Below are 23,201 nucleotides of genomic sequence, written 5' to 3' on the forward strand. Positions count from 1 at the left end.
TCAGAAATTACTCCTAGCAGTGCTTGGGGTACTCTATGAGATGCTGGGGATTGAACCTGGTTCGCCAAGGACAAGGCAAATGCCCTACACTCTTGTACTATCACTCCAGGCCTCTCTGCCTTTAGACCCTGCCCACCAGTACTGTCTCCCCGGCCCTTCCTCTTCTTTTAATGTCAGGCTTTTCAGGGTCTGATCTCAGCTTCCCTGGCATTTCACAGGCACTCCCGCGTGCTCCAACCCAGCTGAGTTCCTCCTCCCCATCCCTACTCAGCTCCCCTTCCGTCTCAGCCTCAGTGCCCTGGCTCCGACGGTCCGACTCCTTTCTCTCTCCCACCCATCACCAATTCCTGTTCATTTAGTCTCCTATAAAAACCACAGGGTCGCATGCTCTTCCCTCTTTTCTTTGGTCCCAGCCTCCTGGGGGTCCCCAGGTCATCACAGTGGTCTGTCTGTCCCCCTCCCCTGTCTGCCTGCGCAGCTGTCTGAGCTGTCTTCCCCAAAGTCACCTCTAGCCCAGAGTGGAGGCTCCAGGCTCCTCTCAGTCACCCTTAGTCCCTACCCTCATCTCTAAGGCCCTTCCTGACTTGACTGATCCCGTTTCTTCTCACCTCCCTCATCCCGGAAGGCTCCATCACGCAGAGTGTCTCAGGATGAGGCACACGAGCCGCCCACCCAGCCTTCCTGCCTGCGATTCCTCCTCCCTCAGCACCCGAGGAAGCTGCTGCTGACCTCAGGCCTGGGTGCCAGCCAGCACTGCAGAATTACTCTGACCTTTGGTGCCTTCTACTTCAGAGAACTTACCACTTACCATTGCTGAATCTTTCATGCTGTGCGAGGCACTCAGGGCCAGAGACTGGGTCTGTTCTCAGAGGACTCTGAGCTCTGTGCAGGCCTAAAGCTGTGAGCATTGATCTAATGAAAGTGTATGAATGTGTGACCAGACAAATGGGCTTAGCCTGTGAGTGCCCCACCAAGGAGAGAAGGCTTGTGGGGAATAAAATCAGTTCCACTGTGGTCTGTAGATATGCCATGGAATATTACTCAGTTATGAGAGGAGATGAAGTTCTACCTTTGGCTCCAGTTTGGATAACTAGACAGTGTCACGGTAAGTGAAATAAATCAGAGAGAGGTGCACCAAAGCTGGATAATGTCGCTCATATCTGGTATCTAACGATTAGGGACCAGAGCAATAGTACAGCGGGTGGAGCGCTTGCCTTGAATGTGGCCAACCCAGGTCCAATCCCTGACATCCCATATGGTCCCCTGAGCCCACCAGGAGTAATTTCTGGGCGCAGAACCAGGTCTTGAGAACCACCAGATGTGGCCCTAAGACAAACTAACAAGAGGGAAAGAAACTATTCAAGGGAATGGACAGTGACATTGACAGTGATGAGCGAAAACATCACTGTCACCTTGGACTCTGTCATCACCTTGGACTCTGAAAATAGAACTAAGACATTGACACTGGAGTTTTAAAAAATAGGTAATAAACTCATAAAATAAACAGGATAATTCCAGGAAAGTCCCACATAAAGGAAATAAAATGAGGTCATGGGGAGAACCAAAGAAATTACTTACAATAAGTCCTCAGATAACATCATTTTGTTTCCTATGTTGATGAGGAAAAAAAAATCTGCTGAAACAGTAACAAGTCTCAAAATGGAGACGTTACTGGTGCCCTCTCAAGCAAATCGATGAGCAATGGGATGACAGTGGTGACAGACAGAGAGATGTAGAACGAAATCTTAGAAGATCTGCTTTTGTTATGCATTGTCCTTTGCCTAAAGTTGCAGTTTTCAAAAATCTATGATAATGTAAGAGTGGATTTATGAGATGCAATGCAAAAACAAACAAACAAACAAACAAACCGGTCTGTGATGAACAAACAAAATTTTATTGTTCTATTTAGAAAATGGGAATCACCAAGTTATTCACGACTGGGCTTCAGACATACAATATTTCAACACCAATCCCTTCCAAAGTGCTCACTTCCTTCCACCAGTGTACCCCACCCCCTCCCCCACCTCCCATCCACCAGTCAGCTTCTACAAGGGGCACACATATGTATATGTATGCGTATATAGACGCGTACATTTTTGCACAGTGGTTTAAAGTATTATTGCTGGTAGGATTTCATGCTTAACACTTTACCACCAGTCACTTCTCCCCTCCTCCTCCTGTTGAACGCTTCCTTCCACCACAGGCGGCTCCCGCCCCAGCCCGCCCCCCCCACCCCCCTTCTCACCTACTTCCTACTGAAAACCAGTTCTCATGTCTTTGGGTATTCCTTATTTCACAACTTTGTTTCTTTATATCCTGGTCTTTCTCCCTCTGATTTCACTCAGCATCATACTTTCCAGATCCCTCTATGTAGCAGCAAATTGCATAACTTTTTTTTTCCTGATGTCGGAGTAATAATTTATTGTGTATATGCACCGTAGTTTCCTTATCCTGTCATCTCTTCTTGGACACTGGGGTTGTTTCCAGGTTTTAGCTATTGTGGCAGTGCTGCAAGGAGCAAAGGGTGCAAATGTCTTTTCTTCATTTTGTTTTTGGGTCTCCAGGGTATATTCTAAGAAGTGGAGTTACAGGTTCAAATGGAAGCTTAGTTTCTAGATTTTTTAGGAATGTCCATATAGTTTTCAGAAAGGCTGGACCAGTCAGCATTCCCACCAGCAGTGAGTGAGAGTCCCTTTCTCCCTGCATTTGCAACAGTACTGGTTGTTCTTGTTCTTTTCGATGTGGGCCAGGCTCTGTGGTATGAGAAGCTATCTCATTATTGTTTGGATTTGCATCTCCCTGATGATTAATGATGAGCATTTTTCATATGCCTTTTGGCCATTTGTATTTATATTTTGAGGAAGTTACTGTTCATCTCTTCTCCCCATTTTTTGATCAGGCGGGATGTTTTTTCTTGTAGTTTTACCAGCGACTTTAATATCTTTGATATTAACCCTTTATCAGATGAGTGTTGGGTAGTTTCTCCCAGTCTATGGGCTGTCTTTGTATCCCGATCACCATTCCTTCGAGGAGCAGAAGCTTCTTGGTTTAATGTAGCCCCTATATCTTTAATCTTTGTTTTCACTTGTTTAGTCAGTGGAGTTTTATCCTTGAAGATGCCTTTTAGCTTCATGTCATGGAGGCTTCTGCCTACATTTTCCTCTATGTATCTTATGGATTCAGGTCTTATATCAAGGTCTTTAATCCATTTTGATTTGGCTTCTGTGCTAGCATTAGAAGGAGGGCTGAGTTCATTTTTATTGCAGGTAGCCGACCAGTTTTCCCAGCACCACGTGTTGAAGAGGTTTTCCTTGCTACATTTCATATTTTTTGCTCCTTTATCAAAGATCAACTGGTCATATATTGAGGGTCTGCCTCAGAATATTTAACTCTATTCATTGATTTGAGGGTCTGCAGTACCATACTGTTTTAATTACTACTGCTTTATAGTACAGTTTGAAGTTGGGGGAGAGTGATGCCTTCCATCATCTTTTTCCTGAGGTTTGCTTTCACTATTTTGCAAGGGAGGAAGTATTGTTCATATGAATTTCAGGAATGTATGATCTACTTTTTTTGAAAAATGTCATGGGTTAGGGATTGCATTGAATCTGTGTAATGCTTTGAGGAGTATTGCCATTTTGATGGTATTAATCCTCCTAATCCATGAACAGGGGATGTGCTTCCATTTCCCTGGTTTTCTTTCTTTCTTTCTTTCTTTCTTTCTTTCTTTCTTTCTTTCTTTCTTTCTTTCTTTCTTTCTTTCTTTCTTTCTTTCTTTCTTTCTTTCTTTCTTTCTTTCTCTCTCTCTCTCTCTCTCTCTCTCTTTCTTTCTTTCTTTCTTTCTTTCTTTCTTTCTTTCTTTCTTTCTTTCTTTCTTTCTTTCTTTCTTTCTCTCATTGAATTACAGTGAGATACACAGTTACAGAGTTGTTCATGATTGGGTTACAGTCACATAATGTTCCAACACCATCCCTTCAACAGTGTACATTTCCCATCACTAGTATCCCTAATTTCCCTTCTGCCCCCTACCCTCAGCCTGCCTCTATGACAGACACTTCTCTTTTTCCTCTCTCTCTCTCTCTCTCTCTCTCTCTCTCTCTCTATCTATCTCCTCTTTTATTTCTTAAAATAGTGTTTTACAGTTTTCTTTGTATAGCTCTTTCATCTATTTAATCTGACTCCAAAGTACTTGATTTTCTGAGGCAGATTTATGAATGGAATTTTAAAATCTCTCTCTCCCTCTTTTCTTTCAGGATGTCTTCTTTTCCTATCTGGATGCCCTTAATAACTTTTTCTTGTCTAATTACTATGGCAAATAATTTCAGTACTGCATTGAATATAAGTGATGAGAGTGGGCAATCTTGTCTTGTACCTGATCAATGGAAGGCTTTTAGTTTTTCCCCATTAAGTATGTTTATTGTGGGCTTGTGGTAAATGGCTTTGGCTATGTTGAGGAAAATACCCTCAATTCTCATTTTGTTGAGAGTATATATTTTTAAATCATTAATGGATACTGGATCTTGTCAAATGCTTTCTCTGCATCTACTGATAAGATCATATGTATTTTTCTTTTATTGATATGGTGCATTATGTTGATTGACTTGAGTATGTTAAACCATCCTTGCATTCCCAGGATGAAAACACTACAATTTTAAATGAAGACAGGATGCCTGGCTGAACCATTTTAGGGATTTCGGTGAAAGGAAGAATCAGTAAGAGGGGGGTCAGAGTGATGAATGGGTGAAGCACTGCCTGGCTGAACCATTTTAGGGATTTCGGTGAAAGGAAGAATCAGTAAGAGGGGGTCAGAGTGATGAATGGGTGAAGCACTTGCCTTGCAAGTGGCTGACCTGAGTTCAATTCCCAGCATCCTATATGATCCCCTGAGCCTTCCAGGAGTGATTTCTAACTGCAGAGCCAGGAGTAACCCCTGAACACAGCTGAGGGGTTACTCCCAGTCCTCCCCACCCCCAAAAAAAAAACCAGTAAGAGTGATTCTAATTTTTCAAAAAGCTACAGCTGTAGGGGCTGGAGCGATAGCACAGCGGGTAGGGCGTTTGCCTTGCACGCGGCCAACCCGGGTTCAATTCCCAGCATCCCATATGGTCCCCTGAGCATTGCCAGGAATAATTCCTGAGTGCAGAGCCAGGAGTAACCCCTGTGCATCGACAGGTGTGACCCACAAAGCAAAAAAAAAAAAAAAAAAAAAAAAAAAAAAAGTTACAGCTGTAGCTGTAGCTCAGTAGCAAAGCATAAACCTTACTTATGTCAGGCCCTGGGTTTGATCCCCCAGGAGTATTCTCTCTCTCTCTCTCTCTCTCTCTCTCTCACACACACACACACACACACACACACACACACACAAATTGCATTAAAAGTTTTTTTTTTTTTACCTCTATTACTGCAGTTCAGGGTAGCTGCTAAAGTTTTGCACTCAGGTAAGAATTTCCTGGATCTGAGCCTTCCTGTGGGAAACTTTCTGTACTGGCCTAGACAGGCATGGCATGGGGACACAGCCCAGAATGTACTGGCATAATCCCTGGCTGAAGAGAGTGTCCCCCCACCCTATTGTCCAAAGGAGGAAGGAACTTTCTTTATGGGGACTTCCTTTCAGGCGGGTAGGTAGGGTTGTAACTTCCTCAAAGTCCCATAGTGAATACTAAGTACTGTCCGGCTGGGGGCTGCCTCCCTTAGGTCCCAAGAACAGAGCCCCCCAAGACAAAAGGTCCAACAAAAGGGGAAAAAAATCCACAAGGTTGTCCCCGTGAGCATTTACTATCGGAGGGGTTGGATCCAGGACTTCACACCCTTGAGGTGTGTGTCCCGCCCACCCGACAGACTGCGTCCATCTCGCGATAGTCCCCCTCTCTGTCCCACCCTTCCCTTGCTTGTTGCAATGACGGGGCCACGCCATGGCTGTGGTGCTTGTGTGCACCGAGCCACAGTGTGCTTCTCACTTGATCGTGCACCAGGTTCACAAATGTCTATGTCACACTCGGCATGTGGGATGGTGGCCCCGGTCCCCATAGCCCCCTGCCTGCAGGTTCGCTCTACCAAGTTTCATCGGCCTTACCGCCAGGCTGTCTCCCCGACTCCAGCTCATCTGCTCCCGGAGGAGTGGGGTGTAGGGAGTAGATGCTAAGATGGTGTAGCACTAATTTTCAAATCCTTGTGTCTCAGGATCTTTCTCTTTCCTTTCAAACTATTGTTGGAGACCCCAGGGAGTTTTGGTTTACAAAAGATGGATTCCATCTATCAATGTTTACTGTATTCAGAAGCAAAACTAAGACGCGCTAAAATTGTTGCTTTTAAATAAATAAATATTAACTCCATGTTAGCATAAATAATCTATTTTTAGTGGAAAAGATTATTTGCAAAACACGGGGAGAGAAGAGTGGCATTGATTTACATTTTTTTTACAAATCTCTTTAATGTTGGGCTTAATAGAAGGCAGCTGGATTTTTCAAATCTGTTTCTGCAATATATTGTTTTAATTTGTTTTGGTTGGAATAAATGAAAATATTTGCTTTCATACAGATTTGTACTTAAAAAGGAAGGGGTATATATTTATAATATATATTATACATTTATACACACATGGGGCTGGAGCAATAGCGCAGAGCGTAGGGTGCTCACCTTGTACTCGGCCGACCTGGGTTCGATTCCTCCGCCCCTCTCGGAGAGCCCGGCAAGCTATCTACAGTATTTTGCCCACAAGGCAGAGCCTGGCAAGCTACCTGTGGCGTATTTGATATGCCAAAAACAGTAACAACAAGTTTCACAATGGAGACATTACTAGTGCCTGCTTGAGCAAATTGATGAGCAATGGAATGACAGTGCTACAGTGCTACACACACATATATATCTCTCACTGGTCCCCCCATTAGTCATTTAATTTGTTTTGGTTTTGGGCTGCACCCAGCAGTGCTTAGGGCTTATGCATGGCTCTGTGCTCAGGGATCACTTTTTGTTTGTTTGTTTGTTTGTTTGTTTGTTTGGGTCACACCAGATGATGCACAGGGGTCATTCCTGGCTCTGTACTCAGGAATTACCCCTGGTGGTGCTCAGGGGACCATAGGGGATGCTGGGAATCGAACCTGGGTCAGCCGAGTGCAAGGGAAATGCCCTACCCGCTGTGCTATCACTCCAGTCCCTCAGGGATTATTTTTAATGGTGCAGGGGGGAACATCTACTATGTTGAGGATCAAACCCCGGCCAACTTCTCGGGTGCATGGCAAATGCCTTACCACTGTACTATCTCTCTGGCGCCCCCAAATCCTAGAGACTTGGGGCCATCTTCACCTTTAGGAGTGGAAAAGTTGGCTGCCAGTAGAAGTTGCTACTTTTCCTGATGGGAAGCTGCATAAGGTTATGTCATTCACTGTGTGACTCGAGGGCAAGGGCTTTGTTTTGAAAGGAATAGCAATGATTTAGTGGAGTACTGAAACTTACATTAATTTGATTTAAATTAGATAAACCACTGCCACATGAAACAAAACAAAGCACAAACTTCCACTTAAAGTCATTTATTTCTTTAAACTCTCTTGCATCTATCTTTAGATTTCAAGTGTTTCCGATGCTCTGGGCTCCCTGAGGGATGGGTGTAATTACCAGACTTCCTTCCTAGTGCCTCTTCCTGCACTCAGTGCTGGGAACAGCATTGAATAGAAAGCAAGACCCTGTCATTTTGGTGCTCATAATCAATGCACAGGATTAAGCAAATCATACAAAGGGCTACTGATTACAACTCCACTAAGATTTACAAAGAAATCCAGGGTACTTTGGGGTAGGAGTGATAGTACAGGGGTAAGGCACTTGCCTTGAATGCAGCCCACCCGGATTCGATCCTGACTTCCCATGGGGTCTCCTGAACACTGCCAGGAGTGATTCCTGAGTGCAAAGCCTGGGATAAACCCTGAGCATCACTGGGTTTGGCCCAACACCAAGTCCCCGGCACCCCCCTCCCCTGCGCCACTTCCCCCAGCCCCCCAGACATCGCCAAATAAAAAAAGAAATCCAGGGAGTTTTGAGATGTTCCCTGACCTGGAGACTTCAGAAGCTTTCTCCAAAGCAGTGGACTTTAGTTCCAATATGAAGTGCTGGTTGGAGTTGGCCAGGGGGAAGTGCTCAAGCCAGGCCCTGGCCGTGCCTGAAGGCAGAGGCAGGAAAGGTGTGGCAGGCTCGAGACTGTGCCTGAGAAGTCTGTTTGGTTCTGTGGCCACAGGCAGCAGAGTGCAGCCTCCTTGAAGCTTTGTGCATGGCGGACGGGGTGATGGGCAGACTGGGAGACCTACACGCAGAGCAGCGTTCCTGCTGGTGGTGCCGTCTTTGGGGCCCGGGAAGTCCATGTTGGCTGGGGCTGGTGGGAAGTTGACATCAAATGAGGGGTGGTGGAAGTTGGAAGTAAGGGAATGGTCATCAAGTGACACTATTTTCAGTTCCTGAAACCTACTTAACCCCCTTCCTGCCTCAGTCTTAGATCTGAGATGACCCGTCTGTCTGGAACTTTCCTTCTGTTCCTTTTTCTAGACTTAACTGAAATGTCACCTCATTTAAAAATAGACTTTTCTTAATCACTGTTCATATCAGCTCACCATTTTATTTCTTTTCTTTTCTTTCTTTTTTGTGCAGGGGGTGGGGTGTTTGGGCCATATCCGACTGAACTGAGGTCTGATTCCTACTCTGTGCTCAGGGATCCCTCCTGTCTGTGCTGGAGGACCATATATGATGCTGGGGATGGAACCAAGATTACCGCATGTAAGGAGGCCTAGAGAGATAGTACAGGGGGTGGGGAGCTTGCCTTGCACGTGGCTGACCTGGGTTTGATTCTTGTTATCTCATATGGTGCCCCAAATCCCACCAGGAGTAATTCTTGAGTGTGGAGCCAGGAGTAAGCCCTGAGCACAGCTGAGTGTGACCCAAAAACTTAAAAATAAAAAAACAACCACAAAAAACACCACCAAAGCTCCAACATGCAAGGCAATCTAATCTGCTGTACCAACTCTCCGACCCTCAGCTCCCATTTTTGTTAGAGAGCAACTGTGCTTTATCTGTCTCCTGCATGAAGCCATCAGTTCCTGTTGGTCATGTTTGCCCTGGGTGTCCCCTGTTTCACAGTGCACCTCACTTCCGTGCTGTTCCACAGTACGTGGACAACAGCTGACTGAACAATGACAGAGCTGGGTTTGAGATCCTGGCTCCAATCTATAACAGCCGTGAGGACACAGACAGGTCACTAGGCACCCTAGGCTCATTTTTCTGTCACATAATATGGGGATTATGCTTTTGGTCTCCAAGGGTTTTTTTGTAGGATTCAAATGAGGTAGTGCGTGTGAAAGCCTCTTGCAGACTGACTGGCTCTAGAAGAAGTGATCCCAAGTGTTCATTGTCTTTCTTTTTCCTTTCTTTGTTTTTTGGGCCATTCCCTAACTGTGTTTATTTTTTAAAATTTATTTTTATTTTTTAGTTTTTGTCTTTTGGGTCACACCCGGCAATACACAGGGGTTATTCCTGGCTCTGCACTTAGGAATTACTCTTTGTGGTGCTCAGGGGACCATATGAGATGCTGGGAATCTAACCTGGGTTGACCATGCAAGGCAAACACCCTATCCACTGTACTATCGCTCCAGTCCCCACCCAACTATGTTTAGGACTTACTCCTGGCCCGGTATTCAGGGATCACTCTTGGTGGGGCTTAGGGGAATCATATGGGTTGCCAGATATCAAACCCAGATTGATCATGTGCAAGGCAAACATCCCACTGACTCTACAAGCTCTTTTACCCTCATTTTATTTTTTGCTCTCACTCCCAATTTTGTGCTTTTCACCAGATGATGATTCATCATCTAGTGCTTTTCACTAGATGATGAATCATCATCTAGTGCCTCCCTTCATGCCATCTGACCTCTCACTGTCTCTTCCCCTCCAGCTGCTTCTGTGGGTAGAGCCCATAGCATCTTAGAGAACTTCTGGATTTATTGGATAGCAGTATAGTGGGAGGGACAAGAAGGAAGGGAGCCTGTTGCTCTGATGGAGATGGATGGTGGGGAGGGACTTAAAAAATGGGCCAGCCATTGGATAATTGGATTTTAGCTAGTTTTAATCTTCTTTTGGGGGCTGGAGCGATAGCACAGCAGGTAGGGCGTTTGCCTTGCACACGGCTGACAGGGGTTCAATTCCCAGCATCCCATATGGTCCCCTGAGCACCATCAGGGGTAACTCCTGAGTGCAGAGCCAGGAGTGACCCCTACTGGGTGTGACCCAAAAAGCAAAAAAAAAAAAAAATCTTTTTTTGGTTTTTGGTGGCTAGATTCCCAGCCTGTAATTTTAATATGCTTAAATTTTGTCTTTAATTTTTTTTGACGGGGGAGACACACACAGATGCTTAGGGCTTACTCCTGGCCCAGAGGTCACTCTTAGTGGTGTTCAGAAGACCATTTGTGGTTCCAAGAACTGAATTAGGGTCAGTCACATATGAGGCTATGGCCTTACCTCCTGTACTATCTCTTTGACCTCATTTTTTTTTGCCTTGAAATCATTTTAGTTCTTAAAAAAAAGCTATACCAAGTAGAACACATGCTTTGCAAATATGAAGACCCTAGACTCATCCCTGGCACCAACATACACACACACACACACACACACACACACACATACAAGTACAAAATGTTGATAGATGCTCTTCATCCAACCTTTCCTAAAGTAAACAACTTACAAAATCATAATAAAATGACAAAGAACAGGAAAGAATGTTAAAAATATATAATACATTAATAAATAATAGCATAGATCTTATTTAATTAGGTTTTGCTTATTCTCCCATGAACCATCATTTTTCTATTCTAGGATACAGTCCATTTACCCTCCTTGTATTTAGTTTTCAAGTGTCCCCTGAGTCTCCTGTGAGAATCTGTTGTCATTAGAGAGAATCTATCCCAGTTCCTCAGTCTTCTCTTGTCTTTCATGTGTTGGCTACTTTGGATCAATATGAAGTCACCATTGTGTAGAATGTCTCCCAATTTATTCTGGTTATTTTTTTATAATTGAGATTGTATGGTTTTGGCAAAAATATATAAAAATGTTATTTTGTTCTTTTTACTACATCATATCAGGAATTTGTGTAGTTACTATGTCTTTTTTTAAAATTCAGGTTTTTGGGGCCACATCCTGTTGTGCTCAGGGATCACTCCTAATAGGGTTCAGGGGTGATGAGGGTCAAATGTGGGTCAGCCACATGCAAGGTAAGCGCCCTACCCACTGTATTATCTCTGGTGCTCATTGTCTTTCTTGCTTCTACTGCACTATGATGGATGCTGAGCCTTTGACCTCAATTCACACCCCTTGAGCCCCTCACTGTCTCTTCCCCTTCTGCTGCTTCTGTTATAGATTAGGTAAATTATGGACTTAAAATCCCTGCAGAAATGATATTATGTTTTTCTCACGACATCATATCAGGAGTACTTGCAGATACTATGTCTTTTTATAAAATTCTAGTTCTGGGGCCACACCCAGTTCAGGACTTACTCCTGGCTCTGTGTTTAGCGATCATTCTTGATGATGTTTGAGGGACCGTATGTGGTGCTGGGGATAAAATTGAGTCACCAAGGCAAGCAAGCACCTTAACCACTGTACTATATCTCTGGACAAATTATGTATTATTAATGATGATATTCATTTTTTCCAGGGGCGAGGTTTGGGTTACACCCGGCAGAGTGCTTAGGGGACCATGAACAGCGACCATACCTAGCACTTCTACATGCAAAGCGTATGCTCAGCCCATCAAGCCATCTCTCTGGCCTTGATGATGTTAATACTGATGATTTCATTAAGTTATTGTCTACTGGAATTTTTTAGTGGCAACTTTCCTTTTAATATTATATTTTAAATGCTTGGTTTCTTTTTTTTGTGGCAGGGAGGGAGTGTTAGGCCACATGCAAAGCAAACTCCTTACCTCCTATACCATCTCACTGCTCTTCCCCCAAAATACAACTGTTTGTTTTTGTTTTGGGGCCACATCTGGCTGTGCTCAGGAATTACTCCTGACTCTGTGCTCAGGGGTCATTCGAGAGAGGTCTGGGAGGCCATATGTGGTGTCAAGAATTAAACCTAGGTCAGTGGCATGCAAAGCAAGTGCCTTAACCCGTGTATCATCTCTTCAGCCCCTAATTTTTTTTTTTTTAATTTTGGGTCATACCCGGTGACACTCAAGGGTTACTCCTGTCTCTGTACTCAGGAATGACTCCTGGCTGTGCTTGGGAGACCATATGGGATGCCAGGGATAGAACCCCAGTCAGCTGGGTGCAAGGCAAATGCTTTACTCATTGCACTATTGTTCCAGCCTCCAGTCCCTAAAAATGTTTAAAAAAGGAAATGACTAGGACTGGTGGTGACTCATTGGTAGCACTCAGTGGGTTTGAACTCCAAGAAACACACACAGACACAGTCACACACACACACACACACACACAGACACAATTGACAAAGTAATAAATGCTCCTAAAAAGTTCAAACAAAAATATAAAGTAAATAAACTTTCCATCAAGTCCACCTCATGTCCTCAGAGAATACTTCTGCCAACTGTTTGAGTCACGGATATCTTCTAGATCATTTTCTAGTTCTATACACATATATAATTGGGACAAATCAGCTCTTTTATTTAACAAAATTAACCAGGATAGTTTTCCCTGTCAGTACAATCAGACCACATTTACTCCACTAGCAGTTTCTTTTCTTTTTCCTTTTATTTTCCGATAAATCTTTCTATTAAAAAAAAAAATCAGACACAATATTTTGTTTTTTTCTTTTTTCTTTTTTGGGTCACACCCGGCGATGCACAGGGGTTAACTCCTGGGTCTGCACTCAGGAATTACTCCTGGCGGTGCTCAGAGGACCATATGGGATGCTGGGAATCGAACCCGGGTTGGCTGCATGCAAGGCAAATGCCCTACCCGCTGTGCTATCACTCCAGCCCCTATTTTTCAGATTTTTAAAAATGAGAACAGAATTTTTTTTTGGGTCACACCCAGTGATGCACAGGGGTTATTCCTGGCTCTGCACTCAGGAATTACTCCTGGCAGTGCTCAGAGGACCATATGGGATGCTGGGATTAGAACCCCGGTCGGCTCATGCAAGGCAAATGCCTTACCCGCTGTGCTGTTGCTCCAGCCCCCAGAATTATTTTTTTAAGTGAAGCAAAGAAGTTTTACTGAAAAAATTTTACTTGTGTGAAGGAAGAGAAAGAGATATATGCTCAAGAGAGAATACAGATTTCTCCAGAATAAAAAAAGCTAGAAATTATTTTATTTTCAAATTTCATCATCAGAAAATTATTTAAATTTTCCAGACAGTTAAAAATTTATCATATGGGGCTGGAGTGATAGCACAGTGGGTAGGGCGTTTGCCTTGCATGTGGTCAACCCAGGTTTGATTCCCAGCATTCCATTTGGTCCCCTGAGCACCGCCAAGAGTAATTCCTGAGTGTAGAGCCAGGAGTAACCCCTGTGCATCACCAGGTGTGACCCAAAAAGAAAAAAAATTATCATATAAATTTAATATCATTATCACCAGAAAATGATTGAGACTTTTAAAAAAAATGGCTCTGGGGATTGAGCCCAGGACCCCCACATGCGAGGAAGGTGCTCTACTGCTGAGCCGTATTTCCAAAGACTGTCTAAAATTTTAAGTCAAATAAGTCAAGGAGAGGGCATTTGCCTTGCACATGGTTCGATCCCTGGGACCCTATATGATCCCCTGAGCACTGCCAGGAATGATCCCTGAATGTAGAGTCAGGAGTAAGCCCTGAGTACTGCTGGGTGTGGCCCAAAAAACAAGCAAGCAAACAAAATAACAAAACAAAGGGCTGTCAGGCCTGCACATTCTGGGTGTGTCCCTAAAAGTATATAAGCCAATATATATATATATAACCAACTCTTTAGCACAGCACTTGTCTTGCATGTGTGAAAGTCTGGGGTCAATCCCTGGCAATGTTAATAAAATGAATGTGGAAAATCATAGTTTTGAAGTTTATGAATGAAGCTAATTCCTTGTTGGTTCTTCAATAACCCATATTCTTGTGTGATCTTTCAGGCACAGATGAACCCTATGACCAGCTGCCCCAGTCAGTCCAGAGCAATGGGGTCAAATGACTCCCACCGTGTGGATTCTGAGTTCAGGTACACCCTCTTCCCCATCTTCTACAGCATCATCTTCGTGCTGGGGGTCATCGCCAACAGCTATGTGCTGTGGGTTTTTGCCCGCCTGTACCCTTCCAAGAAACTCAGCGAGATAAAGATCTTCATGGTGAACCTCACCATGGCGGACCTGCTCTTCCTGATCACTCTGCCCCTGTGGATTGTCTACTACTACAACCAGGGCAACTGGATTCTCCCCAAATTCCTGTGCAACCTTACTGGTTGCTTCTTCTTCATCAACACCTACTGCTCGGTGGCCTTTTTGGGTGTCATCACTTACAACCGTTTCCAGGCTGTGACACAGCCCATCAAGACAGCTCAGGCCACCACACGCAAGCGGGGCATCTATTTGTCCCTGGTCATTTGGATGGCCATTGTGTCTGCCGCCTCCTACTTCTTCTTTGACGACTCCACCAATGTCGTGCCCAACAAGTCGGGTTCAGGCAACGTCACCCGCTGCTTTGAGCATTATGAGGAGGGCAGCGTTCCAGTCCTCATCATCCACATCTTCCTCGTGTGCAGTTTCTTCCTTGTCTTCCTCCTCATCTTCTTCTGCAACCTAGTCATCATCCGGAAGCTGCTCACGCAGCCGGCCCAGCTGCAGAGCAACGCGGAAGTCAAGCGCCGGGCGCTGTGGATGGTGTGCACTGTCTTGGCCGTGTTCAGCATTTGCTTTGTGCCCCACCATGTGGTGCAGTTACCCTGGACCCTGGCGGAGCTGGGCTACCGGAACATCCAGTTTCACCAGGCCATCAATGACGCCCATCAAATCACCCTCTGCCTCCTGAGCACCAACTGTGTCTTAGACCCCATCATCTACTGTTTCCTCACCAAGAAATTCCGCAAGCACCTCTCTGAGAAGTTCTACAGCCTACGCAGCAGCAGCCGGAAATGCTCCCGGGCCACCTCGGAGACGGGGACCGAAGTGGTCATGCCGCTCAAACAGGTCCCTGCCAATTGCCTCCAAGATTAGTCCTGAGTGTTTGGGGCCAGGCCCAGAAGCTTCTCCAGCATGGATATAGATATGGATGGACCTGGGGGGAGGTGGAAGGCACATTTTCCAGGGCTTGGGAATCTCCCTGAGCACTATGAACCATCAGGTCTGGAGGCTTCCTCCCCAAAGTGGAGATAATGGAAGAATCAGACTGATGGGAAAATCCAGAACTTGATGGAAGAATCAGACTTATGGGAAAATCCAGAACTTGAATAAGGTCCTTCCGCCACCTTTGGGCACATGCCTTGGTTCCCTTGGTTGGCACCTCATCCTGCTGTGAACTGTGAACTCTAGGAGGAATGTCAGGGCAGGGGCAGAGCTTTGGGGAGCAGACTCAGAGCCATCTGGCTGCCCTGTCAGCCCACAACCCTACAACCATGGCCTAAAGCTCTGTGCCTCCACTCCGAAGTGAAAAAAGTGGAGGTGGCAATAGGGTGAGGACTTAGCCCTGGCTGTTTGGCAGTCTCCATGTGGCAGACTCTTGAGTTGGGATAGTGTCACCTTCTTTTCACCCACAGTCAAAAGGTTTCTGTGACACTTGGCAGTGACCTGGTAGCACCTTTTTTCATGGTGGCATTTTTTCCCAACAACCTCTCTGGGACGGTGAGCAGAGAGGACCGGGTGCAGGCCCCCAGCCTGTTTCCTGAGGCAGCTGTGTCTCCTGACGCAGATCTCATCTCAGCCCTGGTGGAGTAGGAGCGACGTGCTGACTGCATCCATCTGTCTGTCTCACCCACGGAGCCGGAGACAACCACCTGCTGTGAGGGGCAGAGGCTGCACAGAGCCAAGTATGGGCCGTGAAGGGCCCCTCGAGGCCTCCACAGAAATGGGTACTCAAGCTGAGACATGTTTGGGGGGGGGGGGACCTGAGGGCATCCACAGTGCCAGGAATCATCAGGTCTCTCTTGCTTGGCTTTGAAGGGGGGACACACATAACCTCATTTAGCTTCTAGGAGGAGGCAGGATCAGGGGCAATCCCAGGACAGCAGGCCTGGTACGTGTGGGTCTGTCGGCCTCTCGCTTCCGCTGAGCCTCCTTCCTGAGCAGCTGGTGTGAAGCTGGCCGCCTGGGAGCCCGGGGCCGGGAAGGGTCTTGCTTGGCTTCCAGCAAACTGACCTTCTGAGAAAACTCTCTCCCTTCCAGCCAGTGTCTGCATGAAGCTGGGATCTTTGTTTCTTGAAGTCAGGGCTGACTTCAAGAACTGTTTCCTCAGGAGTGGGGTTTGGTGGCAGAACACGCGAGCTGTATTTGGCCGCAGTGCCGGCTGAACAGCGGGTTCTACTCAGGCTCTGCTCTCACAGAGTTCAAGTCTTCAAGTCTGTGCTTGGCCGCTTTTTTTTTTTTTTTTTAACTTTTTGGGTCACACCCGGTGATGCACAGGGATTACTCCTGGCTCTGCGCTCAGGAATTACTCCTGGCAGTGCTCAGGGGACCATATGGGATGCTGGGAATCGAACCTGGGTTGGCTGCGTGCAAGGCAAATGCCCTACCCACTGTGCTATCACTCCAGCCCCTGTGCTTGGCCGCTTTTAACCAGGGGACTGCAAGACGGGTCTACTGTCTTGTAGGCGAACTGTGAGCCATGCGTGTCCGGGCAGAGCCCTGGGGAAGGGGGACTGCTCGGCTCAGATTCTCCTTCTGAGAATTGCCCTAGTCCTTGGGGCCTAGTTCAATGGGCTGGAGCACATACTTGGCATGTTGGAGGCCCAGGTTTGATGCTTGGCACTATGTGGTCTCCCAACATTGCCAGGGCTGACCCCTACCTCCACCCCCAAACACCACTGGGTGTGCCCACCCCCAACAAAAATGAAAAACGTCAACAAAAAAACCTCACCCAATCCTTGACTGGTGCTGAATGGATGAGCGACGAACCCCTGGCTCTGGCCTCTGGGTTCCTCTCTGAGGAAGATTCCAGGCTGTGCGGGTCTCCTGACAAGGACACTGACGAGCTGTTCCCAGTCTGCATGCGTGTCTGTGTGTGGATCGGGGCAAGGGGGCACCGCAGGAAATGGCAGGGAAATGGCTTGGATCGCGTGCAGAGCTGAGCCTGCAAAGAGGGTGACGGGGCCGGCGGGTCTGCAGGCTCTGCTCCCCCACGACAGATTCTTCTCGAAGTGCCACGTCTCTCTGCTTTCCTTCTGGGATTCTGTACGATTCTCTGCGATTGTTTCATTGGCTGGGAGAGTAGGTCCTCATCACTCGCAACCGAAAAAACTGAATGAGATGAATGTTTATATGCCAAAGCACAGAGTTGCTTGAGAGTCAGGTCTTTACATACCGCCCTCATGTTTTGTAATATCATTTCACCCTTTGTGATTTACTTAATAAATGTTTTTACCTCCCAACAATTGAGTCCCTCTTTAAAACCTAAAGCTGTTCTCACAGACGGTTTGTAATAAAATTGGGCATGAGAAGGATTGTCCTCCCACCCACCGAAGGTACATATAAAACATTACTGTTGGGCTGAAGTGACAGTACAGCCAGGTCGGCACTTGCCTTGCATGCCACTGACCATAGTTTGGTTCCTGACATCCCACATGGTCCCCCCGCCAAGAGTGATCCCTGCCGGGATCAGAGCCGGGAATGCAATCCCTGAGTACAAGCCCTGAGCATTGCTGGGGTGTGACTCCTGTCCCCTCCTTCTAAAAACCAAACCAAAACAAAGACAACCCCACAGCCCACCAGCCAAACAAAAAAGGAACTATTAAGGGGCCTATCAGTAGCTCAGCTCAGTGGTAGAGCACCAGTCCAAGGTGGAAATTTAATCTGCACTGCACAAGGACTGTGTGCCAGCACCACAGGCAGTGGGCAGGCTCTGCAGCTGAGTGGGTGCCACCCTCAGGCATCGCCACAGGGGCAACCACAAGGGAAGGGGGGTGGTGATCATCACTATCAAAAACATTCTTGGTGCCTTGTTATCTCCCCCTTCCCTTCTCTGTTTGATGACCTGGCTGTGGTGCTCCCATACTCAGCTGTGCTCTCCAGGGTTGCTCTGTCTGCACATAGGGTCTCACTCGCCTCCATGGGGTGCTGGCTGGTGTTGCCCTCCTGGGTTGTGCTCTTGCAAATTCTGGTCTCGATGCTGCTAGGAGGTCACAGAAGTGCTCACACACGGGCTCGCCTGGGGTCATTCTTCTTAGCTGTGAAACTGCACATTTGTTCTCAGTCATGACGCTCATTGGGAACTGCACACCCTTAGTTGTGGTGCTCACACAGTGCTCGGGATGCAGTACTGCAAGAAATTGCTGGAAGTACTTGGGATCACAGCTGCCTCAGCACCAGGCATGCCACAGAGTGGCAGGATTGAGTGTGGTAGCACCAGAGACTGAACCCAAGTTCTTATGCTTCCATAGCAGACGTGCAGAGACACTGAGCTACCCCCGGGCCTCTTGATATCCTGCAGAAAGTGACCTCCTCAACACAATCTAGGGATCTGCTGGGCTGGGTATGACATGTACAGGGCCTGCCTTCATCAAGAGCTCAGTGAAGAGCCATTTCAGAGATGGCAAGTTGGTTTGTCTCCTTGCTTCTGCTGAGATGTTTTCCCCAACACAGATTGGGATCTCACCGAGTGCAGAGCCAGGAAACCCAGAGAACCTCAGAGATGTGAGGAGTGTTCTGGTCTGTAGCCCTGTTGATCCTCAACGCAGCCTCTCTGCCTGGTTGTGAGTCAGATGCTTTCTCTTCTGGTCACCCAGGCCAGAATATCTCCATCAGGCAGCCTTCCTTGAATTCCTTTAGGCAGCAGCAGAGCTGAGCACCTGCAGCAACGACACAGCATGGTGATGAGGAAAACGGACCCTTGCCCACCCATTTCAAACAGGCTAACACCAGAGGAGTAGGGGCTGCCAAGGGGCAACTGAGTCTGTCTGGGCAACGTGATGGGACCAGAGGCTGCATTCAGGATGTCCTCACGACGGTTTTGAACATGTTTTGCAAAGGGCATGCAGGAGAATTTCTCCTTCCGTACTCCCACCAGCTGCCTGCAAATGCTCCTTCTCCCCATCAAATACCCAACTTTGTCCTGGGCTCAGTGTTTTGATGACGAGCTCTGCCGGGTCTGCAGGCATAATAAACCTGAGTCGTCCCAACCCTGCAGTGTGCTGCCTGGACCCTTGCTGGTTCCCCGTGAGGATTTCTGCAGCAGCGGTACTGCTGTGACCTGGGTCTGGTTGCTTCCCTGTGTCTCTTTTTTTCTCGCCGTGCTGGCAGGATTGTGGCAAGAGCTGGGCTGCAGTTCACTCGATGAAACATGGAACAGTGGGAGTTCTAAGGCAGCTTGCATGTCAAGAAGGATTCCGCCTGCTTTTCCCCACCACCCTTCACCCTCGGCTCAGGGAGCTGCCCATGATCTCAGCTGAGAAATGTTGGCTCTTGAAAATCCTGGCCTCTCACCTTGTGGAGATGAGTCAGAAGTGATAAGTGGAGGTGACAGTTGACTGGAATGGGCCTGTGGCTGCCTGGTTTTACTCATCTGTCTTAAATCTGTGCTTAAGATCTCTGGATCCAAACAGATATTGTAAAACCTAAAATACTGGACTTCTGCAAAAAGGGTCAGTTAGAACAGGGGAGAAGGTGTTTGCCTTGTACCTCACTAACTCTGGTTTTATCCCTGGCACTGCACGTGCTTCTCCAACACTGCCAGGGGTCACTCCTGACAGAGAGCCAGCAAGAGCCTAGCCTGAGCACTGCAGGGTTTGGCCTCAATTCTCTCCTCCAAACAAAACCAAAAAACACCTGTTTGGGTGCATAGAGGGTACTTGGTTGCTATTTTTTTTTCTTTTTGGGTCACATCTGGCGATGCACAGGGGTTACTCCTGGCTCTGCACTCAGGAATTACTCCTGGCGGTGCTCAGGGGACCATATGGGATGCTGGGAATCGAACTCGGGTCGGCCACGTGCAAGGCAAACACCCTACCTGCTGTGCTATTGCTCCAGCCCCAATGGTTGCTATTTTTTGAGAGGCCAGGGAGGGGCACATTCAGTGGTGCTCAGGGCTTACTCCTGGCACTGTGCTTAGGGATCACTCTTGACAGAGTTTGGGGAACCATGTGTGATGCTGGGAGTGGAACCTGGACTGGCCACATGCAAGGCAAGCGCTCTCCTTGCAGTACCAGCTCTCCAGCCCAACACATGGGACACTTCTGTCATACAAACCCTGTTTCCTCTAATATGTGGACAGAGTTTCCCTCCCTCCTACTCACCCCGTGGGCCAGCCCACCTGCCAGTGGACATGCAGAGTTGAAGTGACTTCTTCAATGTCACATACTGGGTAGAAGTGGGGTGTTTGGTCTTTTCCCTTCCCTGGTTGTGGGGATTAGACCCAGGGTCTCCCATAGGTTCAGCTGCTAAGCCACACCCCTGGCCCCACTGGAGGGCCTTTTCTTAACCTCACATGAGCATTTTTTCATCTGAGTGTACGTCATGGTCTGCCCTGACTGTCCCCAGGCCTCCTCCTCTGCTGCAGTTCTCTTCCATCCAGTGAAGACCCCGCCTGGATCTGTAGCCGTGTGTGGTGCCTTCTCACTTGAGGTAAAGTACTTTGTACTTTGTCTGCAGGTCTCATCTGTGTCTCATGTTTATACTAATCCATGCTGAAGTTCACCATCCAGTTCATTTTTTTTGTATGTGTTAATGGTGCTGGGGCCTGTGAGGCCTGTACTAAGCCTGTCTGGGCCTCCATGCTGTCAGCTCCCTTTATCCAGACCCGGGCCTTAGGCTTCAGTGGCCTTCTGCTCTTTCTTAGGGACAGTGAGCAATCCTCCCAGCATTCCCTAGGGACTCACAGGGCCTTTGGGGGTTGATGTCTCTTGGTTGCAGTGGGCTGAAGACTCAGCTGCATACTTGGTGGCTGCACCGGGACTCCAAGAAGCAGGACTGGTGGCTGGAGCAATAGCACAGCGGGTAGGGCATTTGCCTTGCACGCGGCCGACCCAGGTTCGATTCCCAGCATCCAATATGGTCCCCTGAGCATGGCTAGGAGTAATTCCTGAGTGCAGAGCCAGGAGTAACCCCTGTGCATTGCCAGGTGTAACCAAAAAACAAACAAGCAAAAAAAGAAGCAGGACCGTCACGGGCATGAACCGGATACACCTCTTGGTTGCCGCAGTCTTATGCTTGCCAAGAATGTGCTCTGCCTCTGCCCTCTCCCTGGACACGCACGTGATGCTGGGGACTTCAAAATTGAAAACTCTGCAGCATTATATTAAGTTTTGAGGATCTTAGGCAGCTCAGAAGAGCCTGACAGTTGTCTGGTGGCCCGACGGTGGTGTCTCTCACCCCGGCCCCTTTCACAATGATCTGATTGTGACACCATAAGAGTGAAACGATACAAGAGAGGAAGCGTGTGACTAGTCTGACATTCCTTTTGCTTTCTTTCCTGGGTCTTTTCCCTACAGATTTGATGTTTTCAGCATTGATGCATGCATGGCGTAGGAGAATCTGGGTCTTGGAAGGAAATTGGGATTTTAGAAAAGGGAGTCTGAAGTTGCTTACTTACCAGCCCTGAGACTCTCTCTCTTTCTCTCTGTTCCCTCCCATGCTTCCTAATCACAATAATTTTGTAGAAGGAGGAGGAGGTAGAGGAAGAGGAGACACAATATCAATTTAAAAATGGTGTCAAAGGGGTTCAAAACATTAGTACAGCGGGTAAGGCATTTGCCCTGCATGCAGCCGAACTGGGTTTGATTCCTGGCATCACATATGGTCCCCTGAAGTGATCCCTGAGCATTGAGTCAGAATTCAGTCCTGAGCACTGCTGGGTATGGTCCCCTCACCTCAAATAAATAAATAAATAAATAAAAACAAGCAAAATATTTTAATAGACCTTTCTCTGAAGATATACCAACGGCCAACCAGGATGTGAGAATATTCTCAGCATCTCTAGTCATGGTGGAATTGCAAGTAAAATCCTCAATATGATAGAAACAGAGAACAATGAGAGGGCCAGGCTGTGAGAAACTGGGACCTAGGGCATTGCTGGTGGGAAGTAAGTGGCTCACTTTGTGGAAAACACTGGGAAGTTCCTCAGAAACTGAAAAATAGAATTGCCATATGATGCAGCAATTCTCTTTCTGAGTATTTGCTCAATGGAATTGAAAGTAGGAACTTGAACACACACATACATGTTCCCCTTCCCTTCCCTTTGTTATTGTTGTTGTTTTCATTGGCACCATAATGTGCTCTTGGTTGTGCTGTGCAAATCACACACACTTGTGGTGCCGAGATCCCAACAGCAGTGCTGCTGGCTGGGGTGGCACTGGGTGATGTGGAGCAGTGATGGAAGTCAAGCTCACGGACTTACACCCAGTTGTCCCGTGGGAGACGCTCTGCCACAGCGCTGCATCTCTGGACCTTTAGAACAGGAGATCGAACAAATGGTTTCTACAATTTTTGTTTTGTTTTTTTAAAAGTCCGTTTTCCAGGCTGGAAAGAGAATACAGGGGGCAAAGCACTAGCTTGTCTTGTATGCAGCCCACCTCAGTTCAGTTCCTGGCACTGCACACGGTACCCCAAGCACTGCTAGAAGTAATCCCTGAGCACTGCAAGAGGAGTAAAGCAAGAGGAGTAAGCCCTGAGAACCACAGGTGTGGCTCCCCTCTCTGAATATATACCTCTTCCTTATTTTTATCTCCTGTTTCTACCCTGTTCTCTTCAGATCACTTTAGTTTTATTATCAACCTCCACTTTTTTTTTTGGGTCACACCAGCAATGCTCAGGGGTCACTACTGACTCTGCACTCAGGTCTCCTGGCAGTGCTCAGGAGACCATATGAGATGCCAGGGATCAAACCCAGGCCTGCCACATCCAAAGCAAATGCCCAAGCATTTGGCCACTGTTCTACCACTTCAGCCCTCAACATCCACTTTTCTTTGTTGTTTTATTTGGGGGCCACATCCCATGATGCTTGGGGACCGTGTGGTGCTGGGGATAAAACGAGGATACCCGCATCCAAAGCATGTGCTCAACCCTTGGAGCAGATCGTTAGTTCTGTCTGTTCATCAAATCTATAACCCTAT

The 23,201-nt window shown here is 47.1% G+C and overlaps 1 protein-coding gene across 2 annotated transcripts in view; it reads left to right on the forward strand.

Annotated features, from left to right (window-relative positions):
• PTAFR (platelet activating factor receptor) overlaps nt 1-15,162 on the forward strand; it is a 30,861-nt gene extending 15,699 nt beyond the window's left edge. For both annotated transcript variants that reach the window (XM_055140343.1, XM_004603508.2), the window contains exon 2: nt 14,086-15,162. In XM_055140343.1, the coding sequence (XP_054996318.1) occupies nt 14,092-15,162 (1,071 nt within the window). In that variant the 5' untranslated portion in view covers nt 14,086-14,091. The remainder of the gene's footprint in view (nt 1-14,085) is intronic.
• The last annotated feature ends 8,039 nt before the right edge of the window (nt 15,163-23,201 follow it).

Source organism: Sorex araneus, chromosome 5 (genome assembly GCF_027595985.1).
Source record: "Sorex araneus isolate mSorAra2 chromosome 5, mSorAra2.pri, whole genome shotgun sequence".
Lineage (NCBI taxonomy): Eukaryota > Metazoa > Chordata > Mammalia > Eulipotyphla > Soricidae > Sorex > Sorex araneus.